The 21,127-nt window shown below is 37.0% G+C and overlaps 1 protein-coding gene across 1 annotated transcript; it reads left to right on the forward strand.

Annotated features, from left to right (window-relative positions):
• The first annotated feature begins 16,085 nt into the window (after positions 1 to 16,085).
• Positions 16,086 to 18,411, forward strand: LOC309812439 (F-box only protein 34-like). The gene is given in 2 exon segments (XM_082636231.1): positions 16,086 to 17,635; positions 17,637 to 18,411. Coding segments are annotated over 2 exon segments (2,136 nt in total). The 5' UTR covers positions 16,086 to 16,186; the 3' UTR covers positions 18,324 to 18,411.
• Positions 18,412 to 21,127: the final 2,716 nt, after the last annotated feature.

The raw sequence follows: 21,127 nt of genomic DNA on the forward strand, positions 1-21,127 counted from the left end.
ATCCCTCAGAGTGTTGATATCAAGGTTAAAAGAAATAATGCAATATAAAACATGTTCGACATGCCTATGATGTTATAAGTGCTAAATAAATACAAGTTGCTATCATTTTTATCATGTGTGTTGACTTGGCTCTGAGGCCCCTTGCTATCTAACCTAAAGCCAGGGTCAGCAAATTTTTTTCTATAAAATTTCAGACAGTAGAGACTTCAGGCTTTGACGGCCATGCAGCCTCAGCAGCAACTACTCAACTCTGCTGTGGTGAAGCAAAAGCAGACGTAGACCATGATGTAAGTGAATGAATGTGACTGCTGTTCCAATTAAACCTTTTTAATGGACGTTTGGCTTGCTGGCCTTAAAGAAAGAGGTGGAAAAAAACAAAAAAAAAGTTGGAGGATGGGAGGAAAGGTTTGGATATAAATAAAACCAATAAACTTAAAAAACAATATATCAGTCCAGTCAGTTTCCTAGTAGAATAACCCAGATTTTGAATTTGATGACTTTTTTCCATCCTCTGTATATCCAGTATACCAGTAGGAGGTCCAGAGCTGGAGTGATTGTAAGCTACTGGGAAAGGCGGTCACACACCCTGCACAGTCACATAGAGTGGCCTTAGGCCTTTATTTACTTTGGTAGGGATAAAGAGGCCTCAAAGCCCCTGCTAAATCAGTTTAGCAAGAATCCCTACCCTTAATATAGGATACCTTATCACCTTCTATATCTGATCAAATTTTTCACCCCTTACCCTTGGTATCTGATCATTCTGGCTTATATTCAGTGAACCTTGTCAAGTTGGTTTAGTCAGAATGTCCTTTTACCCCTGATGTTTCCCCTTAGTAATTTTTCATCCACAGACCCCGACCCTGCTCCTTGGCTGTAAATCCCTTGCGTATGCTGTATCTGGGGTTGAATTTAGTTTTATACTGAGGTCTATTTTCCCCTATTGCAGTAGTTCCTGAATAAAATCTGTTTTTACCACTTTAATTACTGTTTGGCTCTGGTTTTTCTTTGACAAACTCTGATACTTTGAAAAGGGTTTTTTAACTTTACTTCACACCACTTACTTGGGCATTGTAGTTCCATTCAACGCAAAAGTCTATCTTTCTCTTTTCCAACTTCAGGAGTTTGAAAGAGTTCAACTTGGGTCATACTTACTTCTTTTATCTATTTGTACTTCAATAACTATTTGTTGCAAATTTCCCATGTTCCAGACTAGAGATACAGCAATGAAAAAAATCAGCAAAACCTCTGCCCTCATCCTTCAAGCATTTATCTACTAAGGTATATAAATATAAACAGACAAATAAATGAGCAAGAACATTACAAATTCTGCTAGGTCTTATAAAGAAGAAGTAAGAACTATTTGTTGATAAAGAATATAAAGTATTATAGAACTGTTTGTATTTTAGGGAATATCATCAGAATTGTATTGTTTGGGGAGATGACATTTGAATAAAAGAGAGGAGAGAGTCATTAAGTTATTTATAAAACAAACAATGATTGTCCGGGCCCTGGGGCAGAAAATCTCAGGTTGATTGAGAATACTAAGACTGGTCTGGCTAGAAAGAATGAGTCAAGTAGTGTAGGGGAAGGTTAGAAGTAATATGGGAAGTAGGAGATGGGTTCAGTGAGAACTGGGTGGTGAGCCATAAAACGAATTTGGGTTTTTTAAGTGTGCTATTTTTGGAATGTATTGGGCATGGGAGTGATTTGCTCTGATCTACAGTTTTAAAAAATCACTTTGGCTACTCTTTAGAAAAAATATGAGAAGAGAGGCTAACTAGGAAGTTAATTCAGTGATCCAGGTGAGGGATAATGATGGCTTAGAAGTATTAGGTTATGAGAAAGCAGAGTGGTAATTTTCTTTTGATGTGACTTTTAAAATAATTTGTGGTAGGTGTGGCTGGTTTTAGAAATATGCTTGGATTTTCTTATATGCAGAATACTTGTCTTAACTTCAGATACTAGAATATCGTTCCCTATTTGACAAGTTTTCATGGACATTTTCAAAGAAAACTTGATAGTTTGAAGTTAGATCTCTCTTGATCTTTCCTTTAGTTTATCCTCTCTCTGTGTCTATCTCTCTGTCTCTGTCTGCCTCTCTCTACATATAAATATATATAATTTATTTCTACTCCTTATTTTTTAATATCATATCGTGTTTCTACATGTCAAGGATCTGGAGTTCTTGTGTCTCCACCAAATGCAGGCTCCCCTTTGCAAATTACCACTGAGCAATTAGTCTTATTAAAATAATAATTACACCTGCATTTGGCTAATTTGAGGAGTAATTGCCCAATTTCAGCCATAATTAGTCACTTGGCTCTATTTTTCAGGCAGAATTTCATTGTCATGAGAAACAAACAAACAAAAATCTGTGGTAGTTGCTCCTTCTACAATTTGCCTACTAATGAGCCTGCCTTCTGAACATACTTTCTTCACCTGAATACTTCAACAAAGTATTTTGAGTACCCTCGGGAATTTCCTGGACTGGTGCAAGAGAAATAATTTCCCTATGTTTGAAGATATATAAAGGTTTCTAAATAGCTATAGTTCATTTAAAAACACCTTATTGAGTCTGGAAAGAAAAAAAATTAATGAAACTTTTAATTCTGAAAATGTCAGAATTATCCATTTATAATTAATCATCAGGTTTGTCTATTTCTCCACATCATCAAGACAAATGATTACAGAATTCAACAGTTAATACTTAAATATGTCTCTGATTACATTATACCACATACTAACAGATGACATTGGGCTTTACCTGATTCCATGTTCCTGGAAAACAGCAAGAGTTAAGAAATGCCCCCACATTTTTGTGCTTTGGAAACCTCCAATACCCCAACTCTCACATATTCCAAGATAACGCCTGTTTCCATCCTTCTTTGTGACTTCTACAAGATAGGTGAATGACTCCCTTATATACCTGCCTTTATAGATCTTCAGGCCCCTCCTATTCTTTGAGATATTTGTCATTAATGAGCATTCATCCTACCGCAACAGCCTGCATAAAATCAGCTCCTTAACTGTCTGGTGCATTTGTTCTTCACATAACAAGTGGAAATCTGTTTCTAAACCTAGTGAACTAAAGTAGGGAACAAAAATATATCTTACCATTAAAATAGAAACATTGTTGCTTACAGATTTATATGGATTGTTAAAATTGTGAAAGGACATATTTAATGGTGACATTTAAATAAATATCTACATATATTCTACGTAGAAACATTATTAGGGGTATTTTATATAGCTACCAAAATCAGATGATGATAATAGTATTTTCATTCTTATGATGAAACCTTGTTTTTATAGGTTGAAAGCTTAGGCAGAATTATGTGTCTCAGTTTAAAAATGTTTAATGAATGAAGTGTTACATTTTAACTATTTCCATAAAAAAGTTTAAAAATGAATATTTAATCATGGGAAGCAATACAGAAATACATAATAAAAATTCAGTAGAAATGGCTAACTAAAAATTTTAAATATCCACACATATTTATAAAAATGCATTTTAAGTTAAAATAAAAAGGCAAACTATTACCACTGAAAAATATTTGCAAAGATGTAACACTCAGGACTGTCAATATCCTTTATAAAAATACAGTGGAAAACAATCAATGGTTAATACAATGAAAGGGAAGAAACAATAACAGAGGGAAAATTTAAATAATTATTTAACCGATTGAACATATTCAACAGAAATGTAAATTTAAGTAATGATGAAATATTTTCCTACCTATTAAATTGCTGATCTCCTCTCCTCATTTGGCAGACTAAATTATAAAAACTTCCTTAAGAATAATTTTTAAGTGTAAGTCATAAGATTTTAGAATTTTTAATAGTTAATCCACTAATAGCCATGCTAAAAGTCTACTCTGAAAAAATAATCAAAGCTAAGAAAAATTTTATGTAAAATCAAGTCTTAGTGTAATCTGCAACAGGGAAAAATTAGAAACAAACCAAATATCCAGCAAAAGAGTAAGATGGTTAAATAAATTTTACCATACTTATAAAGATACAATGTGAAACTTTAACAATTTGGCTGTTAATGAATTACTAATATGGAAAAGTCTCAATATGTAATATTAATTAAAAAATAAAATATGTCTGTGTGCATACACATACATGAATTAAAATGTTCAGAATGATCTTGAAATATTAAATTTTGGTTACTTCATTACATATTTTTATTTTATGCATATCAAATGGAATAACTAAAATAAAATGGTCTCATAATAGATTCCTCAAATATTTAAAATCCTTAATTGAGTACTTATGGAGAACATATGAATTCAGGAATAAAAAGAAATGTTTGGTTCACTTACATGAGGTCTACTCTGACCCACTGAAAATTGCACTGTATAAGACTGGATTTAATAGAATAATTATTTCCTAAAAGTAAGCTGTTATTGAGTGAGTCTTTGATTTTTCTATGAAAAAAAAAAAGTCAAACTAGGCCTGAATCAGAATTTTCAGATTTAATTCCTAGATTCTATTTTTTAAACCTTAATTCAGTCTTGTTTAATAGATATATCACTCATCTCACTTTTAATTCATGAAATGTAAAGGAAACATAATATATAGATTATCTTCTTTGGTTCTGATGGAAATGAGAAACGAGTTTAAAGACACTTCTATAGGCTTTCTGCAAGCAATTATGCTTAAATGCAGCATAATAGACAAGAAAGGACATAATTGTGCTTGTTAAATGTCATCCCCATTTAACTATCAAAGAGGAGAGTAGAAAAGGAAAAAAAAAAGGTATTGTCAGCCATGGAGATATTTTCAGACAATCACAATAATCTGCATTACAATATTCTCTCCTATGAAAAGGACCATAATACCATTGCTCATGAGCAGCAGCAGTTCAATGATAACCACTCAGATTTGATGCCTTAAATGTGAACATCTGTTTCTATCATTAAAGCTATCAGAGTGCTGTTAATTACTTGTCTTCTTCTATTTTCAGTATCTGTAAATAGATATTTAGGATCTAGAAAAGTAACTCCCATTATTTAAATGATTAATCCAGCACCTATTGCCACTATGTTTATCATACATGCACGTTAAGTGGCTTCCTTCTTGCACACACATATACATAACATACAAAACCTGTTTCTCATTGAACATTTCCTCTTTTCCCACATTCATTGTTATTTTGTATACACATTATATGTGTATGTACATACACACAACACACACACACACACACATATATATTTACAGAGTAAAAGACAAGTATATATTTGAGTATTCCTCAATTGGAAATTATTATAATTTAACTCATTAAAAAATTCTTTGAATTCAAAGACAAAAAGCCTAGGACCCTTGAATAGACACCCTTTTTTCCTCTTTGTATACATACATACATACATGGGGAGCGAACTCACAATTCTCTGAATACAGGAATGTAAAACCAGATGTTTTTAAAGATTTCTAGACAATGTTCGTAAGTTTCTCTTATGTTAATATTATATATTTTACACTATGGTTGGTATAGCATACTTTCCACAGTAGGTGGAAAATGACATACAATATAGATCTCTCCAATAATTCTGTATTATTAGTTGTTAACTTGAGCTAGTCTAGGAAAGAAAAGGGGAAAGAAATGCATTAGAGAGAGTATTATAATGCAAGAATGAAGGAGAAAGGAGGTTTGAAGGTGTATTAGAATAAGGATCCCTAACATGTGGAATTTGTGAGTTTTCCCTTTAGATTTTTTACTAACTTAGCTCTCAAAAGCTAACAGTTGCTCAGTCTTTTCAATATGCAGAATTAGGTGGGGAGATAAAGGCCATAGTCTCCATGGAGGATCGCACAGCAGTAACATGACCAAAATGAGCCATCTCTGTAAGAGTAACAAGCACTCTAGAAAAATAACCCAAGAGGTTTCCACTATATTAATCACCTTGGTTTGACAGGACAAACACCTTTCTTTTTTTGTAAGTGATGCCTGAATCTAAGGAGATACAAAAACAACATAGACTCCACACTACCCTCAGTGAAACTGAAGTACACAAGGAGCTGTTCTCCCTGAGGATGACATTGTTATCAGACTGCAGAATCTCAAGTTGTATCCATTTCCTTCTATATTCTTTGCCATTCTTCTGAGATCTAGTAAATTAGCAAGCCAATAGAGGGAAGAAATGGAAATAATTATACTTACTGATCAATTAGAAGGCAAGAAAAGACAGAAAAAGAAGCAAAGAATATGTAATATAAAGAACAGGGGCTTCCCTGGTGGCGCAGTGGTTGACAGTCCACCTGCCAATGCAGGGGACATGGGTTCGTGCCCTGGTCCGGGAAGATCCCACATGCCGCGGAGCGGCTAGGCCCGTGAGCCACGGCCGCTGAGCCTGCGCGTCCAGAGCCTGTGCTCCGCAACAGGAGAGGCCACAACAGTGAGAGGCCCGTGTACCGCAAAAAAAAAAAAAAAAAAAAAAAAAAAAAGAGCAAATATCATCGTATTTTAAACTAAATACATCAATGCTTACATTCCATGTAAACATTCAAATTAAGAACAAGTAATGTCAGTCTGACTATATACTTTAATACCATATATACATATTGTACATATTGTAGTGTATATATATATGTATATGTGTATATATATATATATATACACACACACAGAAATATATATATATATACACACATATATAAAATCAACTTATGCAGTTTAAAAATGACACAATTTAAATGTAAGGACATAAAATAACTGAAAGTGAAATAATGGACAACTCTTTTCGTGAAAATAGGGCTCAAAATAAATCACTGTATAATGCAAAAGACAATCCCAGATATAAAGAGGGACATTTTATAATGATAAAAGGGTCAATACATAAGAAAGTTATAACACTTCTGAACTTGTTTTCACTTAAGAAAATAATTTCTAAAGATTTAAATAACTAATTAGTGAATTAAATGGAGAAATTGATAAATCAGTAATCATCATGGAAGATTTTAGCATATGGAATACACATTGTTTTCAAGCCCACTTCACTTGAAAACTAGGCCTGAATCAGAATGAAGCTTCAATGAAGCTCAGATTTATGTGCAGCATTAGATTTATAGAGATGAAGACTCTTAGACTCTATACCTGAAGATTCCAATTCATCTGTATTTGGTACCCAAGAATTTCCATTTTTTCGTAAGCAGCCTGGGTGATTCAGGTAGTATTGTTGGGTTTCCCCACTGGCACATCCCTCCTTAAGAAATAAAATATGTAAGTCTGCATAGGACTGAACTGCAAAATGTATGTTAGACATATAGCAGGATAAACTTACCAAAGCTTAACTGGTAGAGTGACTCACCGAGAAATTAGGGAGATGAATAGAAAGGCTTACCAGGAGTAAAGTGAAGTTACCAAAATTTGCTCCCTACCCTCTGACTTCTCCCAGGGAAAATGTAAAATGGGTGTCTGTGCATCTCAGGTCTGAGATATTCCCACAGTCACGTTCTGTCATCAAAGACAAGGAATGAAGGGGTTATTTTATGTTTGCTATTTTCGAGGGAGCATTCTAGGGTCCTCAAGAGAAATAGAGAAGGAATAGCTAAATAACGTTTTAAACTTGAGATTACCAATGACAGCCTCCCTAAATTTCAGTGGAGTGGAGTCCACTGGCTGTGAGAAAGTTCCATGCAGCAGCAGGCCTCACCACCTCACTCAGAGTGAATCCTCACCTCAGAGACTTCTTGTCCCATGTGGCCTTTAGGTGAGTGGGGCCATTACCTTTCTTGTGCTTTGATATTTATCTTTCAGCATCTATGGAAATGTTATCTTCTCTGTCCTCACCTGCTAGTCATTTGGTCACAGCCTGAGATGGCAGCTCAGTAAAACCTTAAACCAGTTTGTAGGCTTTCGAAAAGCACTGAGCCCTTTACCTGATGTAAAGGAGGATCTTAATTGCCACTACTTTGGAGATAGACTAGAGCTTATGGAATCACTCTGAGCTAGGTAGAAAGGTCAGAGATGTTTAAACTGAATCTCTGTATAAGCCAGATGTGTCGTGAACATAATAACTTTTCTATGGTATACCCAATCATATCTCTGTTGCGTTATAGCATTCATGTTAGAAAAACTGATCACTGAAAATCTATACAAGGAATGGAGATCAGCTGTCTTTTGCTAGTAATACAGAAAAACAGTAGCTTGTCTGGGGGAAGAGGGAAAGTGGTAAAGCAATGGATTTCAACATTAACTTTAGATGAGGATCTTCAGGGGACTTTTAAAAAATTACAAATACCTAGGTCCTACTCAGAAATTTGATTTCAGTTGTTGTAGGGAGGACCTGGTCTTTTGTAACTTTGTCAGATATTCACAGATGATTCTGATGTGCATCCCAGGTTAAGATTACTATGGTCAAGATGATAAAAGGAAATCTAAGTACAGTGGAGAGACATGAAGTTTAGGGCTTTATGCACTGAAAACTCAGAGAAGCTTATGTGATTTCATGTAAGGAGCTCAAGATAATTTAACATGAATATACAATTCCTAAATAACTAGGGTAGGAGAGATGGGCATTATTTACAGTTTGTTATTCCTAGAAATACACTTCTTAAAACAAGAAAAGTTCCTTCATTCCTGGAAGGATGGGTTAACTCCTTTGCTGATGCCATGGTTTTAGTCAGGAATGCTTCTGTGGTCAGAGGAGCTCTCTCACTAGCTCTCATTCCTTTGTTGTACAGACAATTTTTTGAGCAGCTGCAACGTGTGATGGATAGTTCTGATAATGGAGTGAAAGAACAATGAACAAACCAAAAAAAGCTGTCTTCTTTTGGGGGAAGACAAGCAATAAGCAAGTAAATATATTTCATGTTAGAGAGTGACAAGAACAAAACACAGAATAGTATAAGAATGGGCTCCAAGCTTACGAAAGAAAGATCAGAAAGGTCATACAGAAGAGATGTTATTGGAGCTGACACCTGAAGGAAGTGGGACATGAGAAAGTGAGCCATGAGACTTCTCTAGCATGCTTTTTAGATTTTCCTTGTTCATAATTCTTAAAGTTTAAAAATTTTAATCCCATTCATCCATAACTTTTCTTTGCTGATGTTATTTTTATCTTAAAAATGCAAAATCTTCAGTCTTAATACAAATTAGAGTTTTTCTTATGTTTTATTGTTTCTTAGACTAAAATAATTTCACAGCAGGCTATTTCCTCTGAATCCTCCTAAGATTCCTCATTTTCCTCCTTAACTGTATCACGTTTACTGTTTTTACTCAGTTTGCACAACTGTAGATGGGAAATGGGAAAGCTGATATTTACTGTAGTTTTATTTGACTAGTCTGTAGTTATTCTAGATGGCTGTGAAGAACACAAAGGGAGGGACACCCAACTGGGGAGTCCACTGGTTTGCCAACCATGCCTGAGTTAGCTGAGAACTGTTCCTCTTCCTCTAAGCCTTTAGGAGTTGGTTGTACCAATCTTCAGTGTTTACTTATCTATTTATTTGTGCTAAAAGAATAATTACTATGTGTGCCAGGGTAAATTGGTTTGTTGTTGATGTGGTACAGTCAGGAACTGTTCAAGTTATTCAAGTTACCCTCAGTTCACCACCCCAAAGTTTCACACGATTCTCAGCTCCTGCTGATTCCCATTTTTTTCTTTGTGTTTGTTCCTATGAACCCAGATCCATAAGGAACTCCTTTAATTTCCTTTCTACAGTCTTGTTCTGTGTTATGTTATGTAGTGGGTTACCACTTACATTCAATTCCTGAATTTGGAACCTACTGTTTGATGTCTGAAACCCTTCATTATTAACAATACGTATTTTTGCACATTTATTTCATATTTTTTGCTCATTTCACAAGAACTGTGGAAAAAAGTTAAATAAATGAGCTCAAATTGCCTTGCTGAAAGTAAGTGACTGCGATATTTACACCCAAACTTTATATCACTAGTTGCTAGGAGAGCAACGAGACCCTCAGTTCCCTATGCACCCACTCCACCAATATCTCCAACCTTTTGCTCTATGGGACTGACTCTAGAGTTAGCATCTTACTCATGGAAATATCTTAAAAGACCTACAAGGAGAGATAATGCACACTTAATGGTTACCATATATTTCTTTTAAAATAACAGGATACCAAAAATGCCAGCATCTTATATTCATATTGCCTATAATATATATGCTAACAGAATAGGCAAGATAATTAAAATAAGCAACTCATTCTTAGGATAGTTATTGCATTTAACATGTTATTACTGTTTTCCCATAATTCTTGCATCCTCACAGCTCACGTGTAAAATACATGGGTAAGAAATTGCTTTTTGAGTTCAGGTCATGGTTGACTTTTGTCATGTGTCTTAAGCACCCTTTCAGGAATTATGCAAAATGAGTATCAGTCAGTTACCTTGTGAATTTGAAATATAGCTAATCAATTTCTTATACATCAGGAGAGAACGAATGTATAACACTTCTTCATTGCCCAGTGAAACATTTAATTTAATATCTGGATTTATACACCATTTATCTTGAGTTTCCAGCCTCACATTATGCTTTTTTAATTTAATTTACTCTACTGTATATATGTGCAACAAATTTCCATTCTCCACAGAGAATTTTAATGTCTTCAGCAGAATACAAGTGGGTAAATACAGATTTTGTCAAGTTGAGATATTCATAGTTTAGTTATATTCCTGATTCAGCAAACACTGTGGCTCTGGGATATTTAACACTAAATAAGAATATGAACATCAAAATAGTGTTTTGCAAGAAATTAGAGCTATAAGCCTAATCCAAGTGCTAATATGTGGTTGAAAAGAGATTAGTTGATGTGTGAACTCTCAGCCATTTTACATGCAATTTTAAAGGCTGCTTTCCCATGAACCAGAAACTTAGTAAATCAGGAAGCTGCAACTCTAGAAAGAAAATAAATGAAAGAACTTTAAGGCTGCTTATAACTTCCAGTTGCCCACTGAATAAACCTGAAACTCCACTCTCCAGAACTGGGGCCCATATTGTCTTTGCAGGCTCATCCTGAGTTTGCCCCACAAGAACAACCTATGTTTTTAGCCACACCTGATTCCTCCAGGCTTCTAAGATATACTGCTCTTTTCCCTGATTTTATTTTTCTAAATATGTTGTTTATACCTCCTGGATGTCTTTTTCTGATTGTCCAGATGGTGAACTCCTGCTTTTCTTTTAAGACCTAACTCAAATATTATCTTTCCTGTGGCTTGCCCTTGGTTTCTCAACTTCATAGCAAATTTCATTTCCTTCTCTATGTTCTTGCACCACTTTCTGCACACCTGAATACTGTGAATGAACTCATGTACATGTCACCAACGATGGACTACGAGCTCCTTAAAAACAGTGTGTGTATTTAACTCATCCCTTGATCCTCAGCAGCTAACGCAATGCCTGATTCCATGTGGGCATTGAGAATGTTCTTTAAAGTGGGCAAAGAAAATAAGATAAATTACAGAATGACATCATATGCTGGTATGGCAATTTAGTAGTAATGAATACATTAAACTACAATGGTTAAATTCAGAATTTTCACATACTGGGATAGTGGCAAAAACAACAAAAAATTTACTTGTAATTTCACAGCCATTATTAGTTTGAAAATTGGGCAAGTCAGCATTCTTCTGTATCATCAACCGTGGCTCTTTTATTGAAATAAATTCTAAAGAAACAGAATTATACTTCTGAAATTTTCACCAGGGGCCATTTGTGTACTTCTTTGTTTTATGAATATTTATGGAGCACTGACTAGATCCTATGCTTTGTGTAAGGCACTCATGATACTATAACAAGCAAGACGGACGAGGTGCCTGTCCTCAAGCAATCAAAAAATGAGCAATTGGAAAGAGTACAATTAGTGTTATGACTATGAAAGTACAGAGTGTATGTGGTGAAATAATGTGTGGTCTGGAGAGAGAATACATCAGTCCCCGCATATTTGTATAGCTCCTTGCAATGAGTCTCATTGTATTGGAAAGGCTGGTGCACACGTCTGTGTACCCAAGGAATCCAGGGTCTTCAAGGGCTGAGAATGGGATTTCTGTTTTATCCTCATCAAGTAGCAGAATTCCAGCACATATTAGGTGATCAAGAAATATTTCTTGAATGACTGCATTAACGAATTTCTTTCACATCCGTAGTCACACTTCTACTTTATTAAAATAATCCTTTATCATAAAGAGAATGGAGATAGGAATTCCTCTTTTTTTGGTAAATCATAAAAACAGTGTTGATCACACTTCTCAGTTCATGTGACTAACACTGGTCCACCAATGGCTGCTCACAATTCATTTATAATCCCTCTTTTTAGGGCTTCCCTGGTGGCGCAGTGGTTGAGAGTCCGCCTGCCGATGCAGGGGACACAGGTTCGTGCCCTGGTCCGGGAAGATCCCACACACCGCGGAGCGGCTGGGCCCGTGACCCATGGCCGCTGAGCCTGCGCATCCGGAGCCTATGCTCCGCAACGGGAGAGGCCACAACAGTGAGAGGCCCGCGTACCACAAAAAAAAAAAAAAAAAAAAAATTCTCCCTTCAATCTTCGACTCTCTCTTTCCCTCTCTGTGTATCTATATGCAGAGATCTGGGAGAAGGATTATAAGAAATCCCTTATGGGTCCTGGAGTCAAAAGGTGGAAGGAAGCAGCATCTCTGGTAGGGTCTCAGGATAATAGCTCAGGAGAGTTGGCCAACTCATATTAGTATGTGATATGACCAAGAAATAAAGTTTTATTATGTTTAGCCCCTGAGATCTTGGAGTATTTTGTTACTAAGTAGCCTAAAATACCTTAATTTGCAGCACTTACTATATTTGTTGTGTATCTCCAAGATTTAACACAAATTTTTATATCCTCTTGAAATCTTAGCTAGCAAAAATTCTTACCATATTCTGTGAACTTTATCATGCTTTCTTGGATTTAATGAAATAGACAATATTTTTTCTTCTTAGATTTATTTAAATTGTAAATTGGATTTATAGACTTTCTGATGTTGACCAACTATTTTTGTATTCAGGGAATGATCCTATATGATGATCTTTTAATGCACTGAGGAATTTACACACACACACACACACACACACACACACACACACACACACTGATAGGGTTTTGCATTTTCTCTTGTCCCTCTATAGTCTAGTAACCTAAATACAGCCAGGATGATCCTTTACAAATATAAAACATACCAACCAACTTTTTACCTCCAATTCTTCCAATTGAGGCAGGAGACAGATGGGACTCAGGCTGAAGAGCTTAAGTTTCTTCTCTGTGGACAGAAACTCCATAACAGCTGGAGTGAGAGAGGAGGCTGGGCCCTACCCAGATAAGAGATAAAAAACCACATATTCCTCATTCTCAAAGTCAAGGAGAGCTTCCCGACTACACATGCATAGAAAGGCTCCCTGGAGGTCAAAAAGGGAGGGAGTGCCACCCCATAGTAAGTGAAGTCAACTACCCATAGGCCTCTTTGCTAGAATCCATCTTGGCTGAGAGATGCGCAGGCATACATGGGGGACCCTGACATAAACCAAATACAGACTCAGAACCAGGCAAAGCAAGATGATTGGTCAAAGGAAACCCAGAAGAAATGCCCCATAGAAGTGATTCAAACTACCACAACGGTGCAACTCTCTCTGTGAGCCTGCCCGTGTGTCTATCCACACGTACTGTACCTTTTCCTCCTAATAAAAACATTCTCTGGTTGTGTAGTGGCTAGGATTCAGCACTCTCATTGCCGCTGCCCAACCTCAATCTCTGGCTGGGAACCGAAATCCTGCTTCAAGCCACTGCAGGCTGAGGCCACCTGAGATAACTATCTGTTCCCAAAATTATTTGGTTAAGTCTTTCCAAAGACCTGCAAGGCCATGTTTTTAATACTTCCATTTCCCACTTCACTGACTCTGCTCTAGCCACACTGTGTCCTTCTAGTTGTTCTTTTAACATAAGGCTTTTCACCTAATTTACTTGTCATTCTGTTTGGCTGGTATACTCTAAACACACAGGATTCTTTTCTTTTCTCCTTTGTTCAGGTCATGAATCAAATGTTATCTCTTTTATATCAGTTTCCTAAAAGTAGAGCATGAGTCAGGCTTGTTTGAGTTATTTATTGAGGATGTTCTCTCAGGAAAAGGGGAGTGAAGGAAGCCAAATAAAGATGGGGAACATCTAAACAAAGATACGGTATGAACATGAGAATCCTTTCAGTTTGTTCCCACATTGTTTTGGTTTCTTGGAAACAGACTTTGAGATAAAAGCTTGCAGAAGATTTATTGGTGTGTACTCTCAAGAAATACACTTCTAAGAAAATGAAAGGTTCAAATTCAGGCAGAGAGGAAGAAGGTAATCCACAGTATGATTGCAACTAACCCCTCAGCCAATCTTAAGAGGAACTCTGGAGTGAGACTGGCACTTCATATTTGTCCCAAGTCGAGGCAGAACACTACAGTACCCAGTTCAAACCAGGAAGCTCTGTAGCACAAATTACTCCATAGAATCAGTCCCACCTTGAGAGAATGGGAGCCATTCTCTCAGCTCTGTCTCAGTCATCAGCTAAAGTCCTTCCCTGAGAACAAGGGTTGCCTCTCAGACTCGGTAGCTCACATCTGTTTAAAAGATATTGTCCAGAAAAGAAGGCAGCTGTGAGTTGTTATTAGACAATACTAGCAGTTGGGGGATGTGCGCACCACTTAATAAAAGGAATATTAAGAAATCACCAACAGCATCTACTACTATCCACCCCTTGCACTGCTCAGATATGCCTCCTATTCACATTAAACTGTTCCTGGAGAGACGGATAAAGTGAACCTATCTGGTTGGTCACATCTTCTGGGAAAACATACAAGACCACTGTTAGTGGGAAAAACTACAGCCCTTACTCCAAGAGTTGATCCTAAGGCCATAACCGACACTCATCATTTACCTTCTCCTCTGCCCAATCACTAGATTGGGGATTAGTGTGTAGCACTAACAGCATCAACTCCACCATCTCATCAGCTCGTGGTAAAACAGAAAAACCTACCCTTTTCCTGCTTTGCTTACTCTGATGTATTTTTCTCTATTAACTTTTGATTCCAACAGATGCATACTTACTGATGGTTTATTATTTGTTTTCTCTCACTAGATTTTAAGTTCCACATTGAGAAGAATTTGATCTTTTTTTAATTCAATGCTTTATATTCAGAGCTTAGAACATTTACCTACATGAAATAAATATTCATTAAATAAATATTCATTCAATAAATTAAGATCTTTACATTTTTGTTAGTAATTAAATTTAACTTTCAGTTTCTTTTTTTTTTTGAAGACTTCATGTTTTAGAATAGTTGTAGGTTCACAGCAAAACTGAGAGGAAGGTATAGAGATTTCCCATATACTTCTACCTGTACACATGCACAGCTGCCTGCAGTAGCGACGTACCCCTACCAGAACAGTACATTTATTATAATGAATGAACCAACACTGACACATCACTATCACCCAAAGTCCACAGTTTACTTTAGGGTTCACTCTTGGTGTTGTACATTAAGGGTTTAGACAAATGTACAATGACATGTTTCCAACATTATAGTATCATATAGAGTAGTATCACTGCTCTAAAGATCCTCCACCTATTTATCCCTCTCTCCCTCCCTCCTAACCTCTGTCAACCACTAATTTTTTAATGTCTCTATAATTTTGCCTTTTCCAAAATGTCACGTAGTTAGAATCACATGGTACACAGCCTTTTTAGACAAGTATATTTCACTTAGTAATATGCAGTTAAGGTTCCTAAATGTTTTTTCATGGCTTGATAGTTTTTTGGGTTTTGTTCATTTTCTTGGTTGGTTGGTTGCTTTTGTTTTGTTTTATTTTAGCACTGAATAATATTCCATTGTCTGGACATACCACAGCTTATTTATCATTTACCTAAAGAAGGATATCCAGGTTGCTTCCAAGTCTTGCCAATTAAGAATAAAGCTGCTACAAATATCTGTGTGCGTCTGCCGCGCCGCGCTGGGCGCTCGGTCCACCTCAGTGGTGGGGAGCGAGCCAGGCCAACTGCCGCCGCCGCTGTATCGCAGTGTGCAGCCCCAGGCCAGGCCCCAGCAGGGGCAGGAGCGCAGAACTGCTGCTCAGTGAACATCCTGTGATTTGCCTTCATTATGCTCATTTCGCAGAGAGTCATCTTCCTTGGTTTATTGCCTTGTTTTGCTGGGGTACATACTAAGAGCCTCTGTTATGCACCTAAAGCCATACTGGAAACTCCAGACGAAAGTGCGACATTTGGAAATCAGCAAGGAAACTCTGAGAACTCCTATGAGCCACCAACAGGCTATAAATGATGAAAAATGCAAAGCTAGCTGTATGAAACCAAGTGTCTTTCCTTCAGCCTCTCTTGGTAAAGCATCATCTCGAAAGCATTTTGGAATCCTTTCTCCAAATGTTCTGTGCAGTATGAGTGGGAACAGTCCTGAAGAGAGCAGCGTGAATGTTAAAACCAAGAAGAATGCACCGTCTGCAACAATCCACCAGGGTGAGGAAGGGGAAGGGCCGCTTGATATCTGGGCTGTTGTGAAACCGGGAAATACCAAGGAAAAGATTGCATTCTTTGCAGCCCACCAGTGTAGTAATAGAATAGGATCTATGAAAATAAAAAGCTCCTGGGATATTGATGGGAGAGCTACTAAAAGAAGGAAAAAATCAGGGGATCTTAAAAAAGCCAAGATACAGTTAGAAAGGATGAAGGAAGTCAACAGCATATGCTACCAACCTGAGCCTTTTGCGTGTGGCATCAAGCACTGTTCTGTGCATTACGTGAGTGACAACGGGGATGGAGTCTATGCCGGGAGGCCTTTGTCGGTCATTCAAATGGTTGCCTTCCTCGAGCAAAGAGTCAGTGCTCTGCTAGCCAGTTGTGCGAAAAACTGCACTAACTCACCTGCTGTGGTGTGGTTTTCCGGGCAATCCAGAGGTGTGTCCCCAGCCCCCGAGCCCTTGTCTGTCCCAGGAGCATGTGAAGAACCCATGGAAAGGAGAAATCCTGAGGTTGGCGAACCACAGAGTGAGCCAGTCCGTGTCCTTGACATGGTAGCCAGGCTGGAGTCCGAGTGTCTGAAGCGGCAGAGTCAGCGTGAGCCTGGGAGCCTCTCGAGGAATAATGTGGGTGGCAATGTGGGCCGCGTGTTGCTTGTGAATGGCACCCAGGCTGAGGAAAGCAAAACAAACAAAGGCGCCTTGGAGGTACCTGACACTCAGGTGAAAACTGTGGGGTCTGTATCTGTGGACTGTGGCCCCTTAAGAGCTGACCATTTTTCTCCTAAGGGGGACCAGGCCTGGGACGGCGCTCCTCGGGGCTGTCCCTCATTGCCAGCAGGCGTGAGTTTGCACACAGACAGTGCAGAATTAGAGCCAGATCAGCAGACTGCCATGAAAAACAGCAATACACATGATGTGGAAATGACAGAGGAACTTGTTGGGTCACCTTTTCCTCCTCGCACCTGTCCCCAAGCCATTGAATTGCCCCCAGATGCTATTGATGGTATGAGTGAAGAGCTTGTGCCTCTTGCTAGCCAAAATCCTGATCAGAGAAGAAAAGAATCTTTGTGCATTAATATCACTGTGTCCAAGGTAGAGAAAGACCAGCCTTCCAGTTCAAAGTCGTGCGAAGACCCACTTCCAGGGATGTTGTTTTTTTTTGCCATCTGGTCAGCACCAGTCGGGCTGTTCCCAGCTGAATGAAAGCACAACAGAAGAGTCTTCCGAGGCCAGTCAGCTTGAAGATGCTGCTGAGGGTGACAGTGCATCTGAGGGAAAAAGTGTCTCGGCTGATTCATTCGTCCCGCTGGCTTCTGTGGAAAGTACATTACCAGTGCTTGAGGCATCCAGTTGGAAGAAGCAGGTGTCGCATGACTTTCTGGAGACCAGGTTTAAAATCCAGCAGCTTTTGGAGCCTCAGCAGTACATGGCTTTTCTGCCCCACCACATTATGGTGAAAATCTTCAGGTTACTTCCCACTAAGAGTTTAGTGGCTCTTAAATGTACCTGCTGCTATTTCAAGTTTACCATTGAATATTACAATATCAGGCCAGCAGATTCTCGCTGGGTTCGGGATCCACGCTATAGAGAGGATCCGTGCAAGCAGTGCAAGAAAAAATATGTGAAAGGGGATGTGTCCCTGTGCCGGTGGCACCCCAAGCCCTATTGCCAGGCATTGCCCTATGGGCCGAGATACTGGATGTGCTGCCACCGGTCTCAGAAGGGCTTCCCTGGCTGTAAGCTGGGGCTTCATGACAATCACTGGGTCCCTGCTTGCCATAGCTTTAATCGGGCAATCCATAAGAAAGCAAAAGGGACTGAAACTGAAGAGGAGTACTAAAGTTTATGTGCGAGGCAACGGACCGATTTTTAAAACTGCAAACCACCACCTAGATACGCCGTTCCAGTGGGTGTTGCCTCTTAGTCTTCGTTCCAGGAGAATCTCTGCTACTCCATCAGGACCGCCATTGCTCAGGCATCTTAAATCTCTGAATTTACAAGCTGTACAAGAAAATCGGTCTCATCGTTTCATAGTGGTGCCTCATGTTTGATCCAGGGTTATATCCCACAGTTTGATCCACTTGGCTGTGAATAACTATGCCTGTTTTCCCAAATCAAATCCTTCTTCAAAGGATTGTTCAAGAAGACTTGCCACCATCAAGAATGTTCAGCAGGGTTCATTGCAGACTATGCAGGCGATCCCCAAAAAGGGGTTCTGGGCATGTTTTGAGCACTGGCACCATATCTGAAATAAGTGAATAGTGTCCTATGAAAAGAATAGCAGTACTCTTGGGTGAAAAGTATGCTTACAAAGAAAAGCTAGGCACCTTACCTTAAACCTTGTATGCTTGATCTGTGAGACTGATGTTTGTGGTTGGAGATGGATTTCATGCCCTGTGGTGTTTACAGTGTATATAATGGTTGTGTTTTCATAGGGCTATGAAAGTGCACATTAAACCCGAGCGCCTTTACTTTAGATGAGTGCTTTTGGCCCCTCTGTAAATAACACTATTAAAATCCAGTTGTAAATAGTGGACAGCTGACTGAGCATAATCACCACAATGCAGCTAGGATAGTGTTGCAGCTACAACTGTGTTGATTTTTTTTTGTTTTTTTGTTTTTTTTGGTCTCGTCTCAAATTTGTATAAAATAAGAATGTTTCCCAAATAAACTATGAATGTTTTCTGTATAATATATGAATGTTTCTGAGAAGAAACTCTAAATAGTTAAGAGGTTAACCTGTTGAAAGGATACCAAATATGGTTTAACTGGACAACCTTAAAAAATTAGCATAGAGAACAATCCTTTGTTATATTTTAGTGATTCACCAAGAATGAGAGAATATTATATAGTCAGATTATAACATTCTTGTCTATTTTATTCTTTCTGTCTGGTTACAAATTTTTTTTAACTTCAATAAAAACATGCATCTTAAATGGGAAAAAAAAAACCAAATATCTGTGTGCAGGCATAAGTTTTCAATTTATTTGAGCATATGCCAGAGTGTGATTGTTGGAACATATGGTAAGAGTATGTTTAGTTTTGCAGGAAACTGCCAAAATGTCTTTCAAAGTGGCTGTACCATTTTTCACTCCCACCAGTGAAGAATAAGAATTCATTTTCTTTTTTATATTTTTACCAGATTTTGGAATTAAAGTTACATTAATCTTTTTGAATGAATAAGGCTATTTTATGGTGTGTTTATGGTATGTTTCTTTTTAGAATGAGTTAAAAAGTACCTCACCTATGGAATCATCATGGTCTGAAAATTTAGAGAAATATTCTTACCACTAAAATATCTTTAAATATTAGAAGCCAATTACAACGTTTCAATTTAAATTTAGGCAATATTTGGCAATTTATATTTTTCTAAATATGTACTGATTTTATTTACATTTTAAAATTGACATTATATAGTCCAGTCTTCATAACAGTTCTTTATCATTTTTATGGCATAATCTTTCTTTCTTCTTTTTTTTCCTTCCTTTATTAGTTTGTTTCTGTCATCCCTTCTGCTAGAGTATCTTACTAATATTTTCAAAAAACAGCTCTTGATTAAATTTTTCTAATTTTTTTTCTCTGTATTATTAATTTATAATGTCATTTCTTTTAATCTTCTAAATTTACTTGAATTTCTGGAACTTATTCTGTTATAGATTTAAATTCTCATCTGGTTTGCAATTAATCCTTCATTCCTTCATATTTCTTAATGAATGTATTTCATTTTCTCTCTAAACACTGTGTTTCTTACAAACTTTTACACATGCAGAGCTTAATATGTAATATGTAATTTTGATTCATGTCTGAATATATTGTAATTTCCTTCACTATTTATTATTTATTCTTAATTATTTTCTTAAATGTTATTTAGTAACTTATGGTTTATTTTCCAAATATATAAAAATATAAGAATGATATATAGAATTATAAAATAATTGTAAAATACATTATTTTATTTATAGACTTAGAACATAGTATTATGATGTTAATTATTTGTAACTTATATAGGCACCCTTTGTTGGCTTATATGTCATTGAATACTGTGATTATGGTTTGTGAACCATTTGTGGTTCTAAGGAATGTTTTTATTTTCCATTTAGATAAACTATTGTTGATAGCACAGTAGACACTCCTTGCCTCATAGATACAGGAGACAATCTACTAAGTTTTATATCCTACTTCCATCTATAATTCATGGATAAGTTTATCATTTATCAGCAGAGATAAAAACCATTATGATTTTAGAGGGCTGTCATGGGGAGTAAATTAGTCCATGTTAAATATTAGCAGGCAGTCTTACTTATATTATTTTGAAATATATTACTATGCTCCAAAAGAAACTAGCTTTTAGTACATCTAAGAATATTCAAGTCATCTATTTTCTTGATAGCAAAAATTGAAAAAATGAGTTTTTAATTGTAGCCCACAGACTTAGATAATTGAATTATTCATAATCCTTGGGTCTTTCCTCTATTATTGATTGTTTAAGTTCGTTTACTTGTATTTATGTATGTTATTTTAAAATAACATTTTGTTTTGGACTTCTGTGTCTACACCCACAAAGTATTTAGCTTCTTTCCTCTTTGTAGACATTTAGGATGTTCATTCCAATTTTTTCATACTATATACCATTTGCCATTATAC

The sequence above is a fragment of the Mesoplodon mirus genome, assembly GCF_964341445.2.
Source record: "Mesoplodon mirus genome assembly, chromosome: 2".
NCBI classification, from domain to species: Eukaryota; Metazoa; Chordata; class Mammalia; order Artiodactyla; family Ziphiidae; genus Mesoplodon; species Mesoplodon mirus.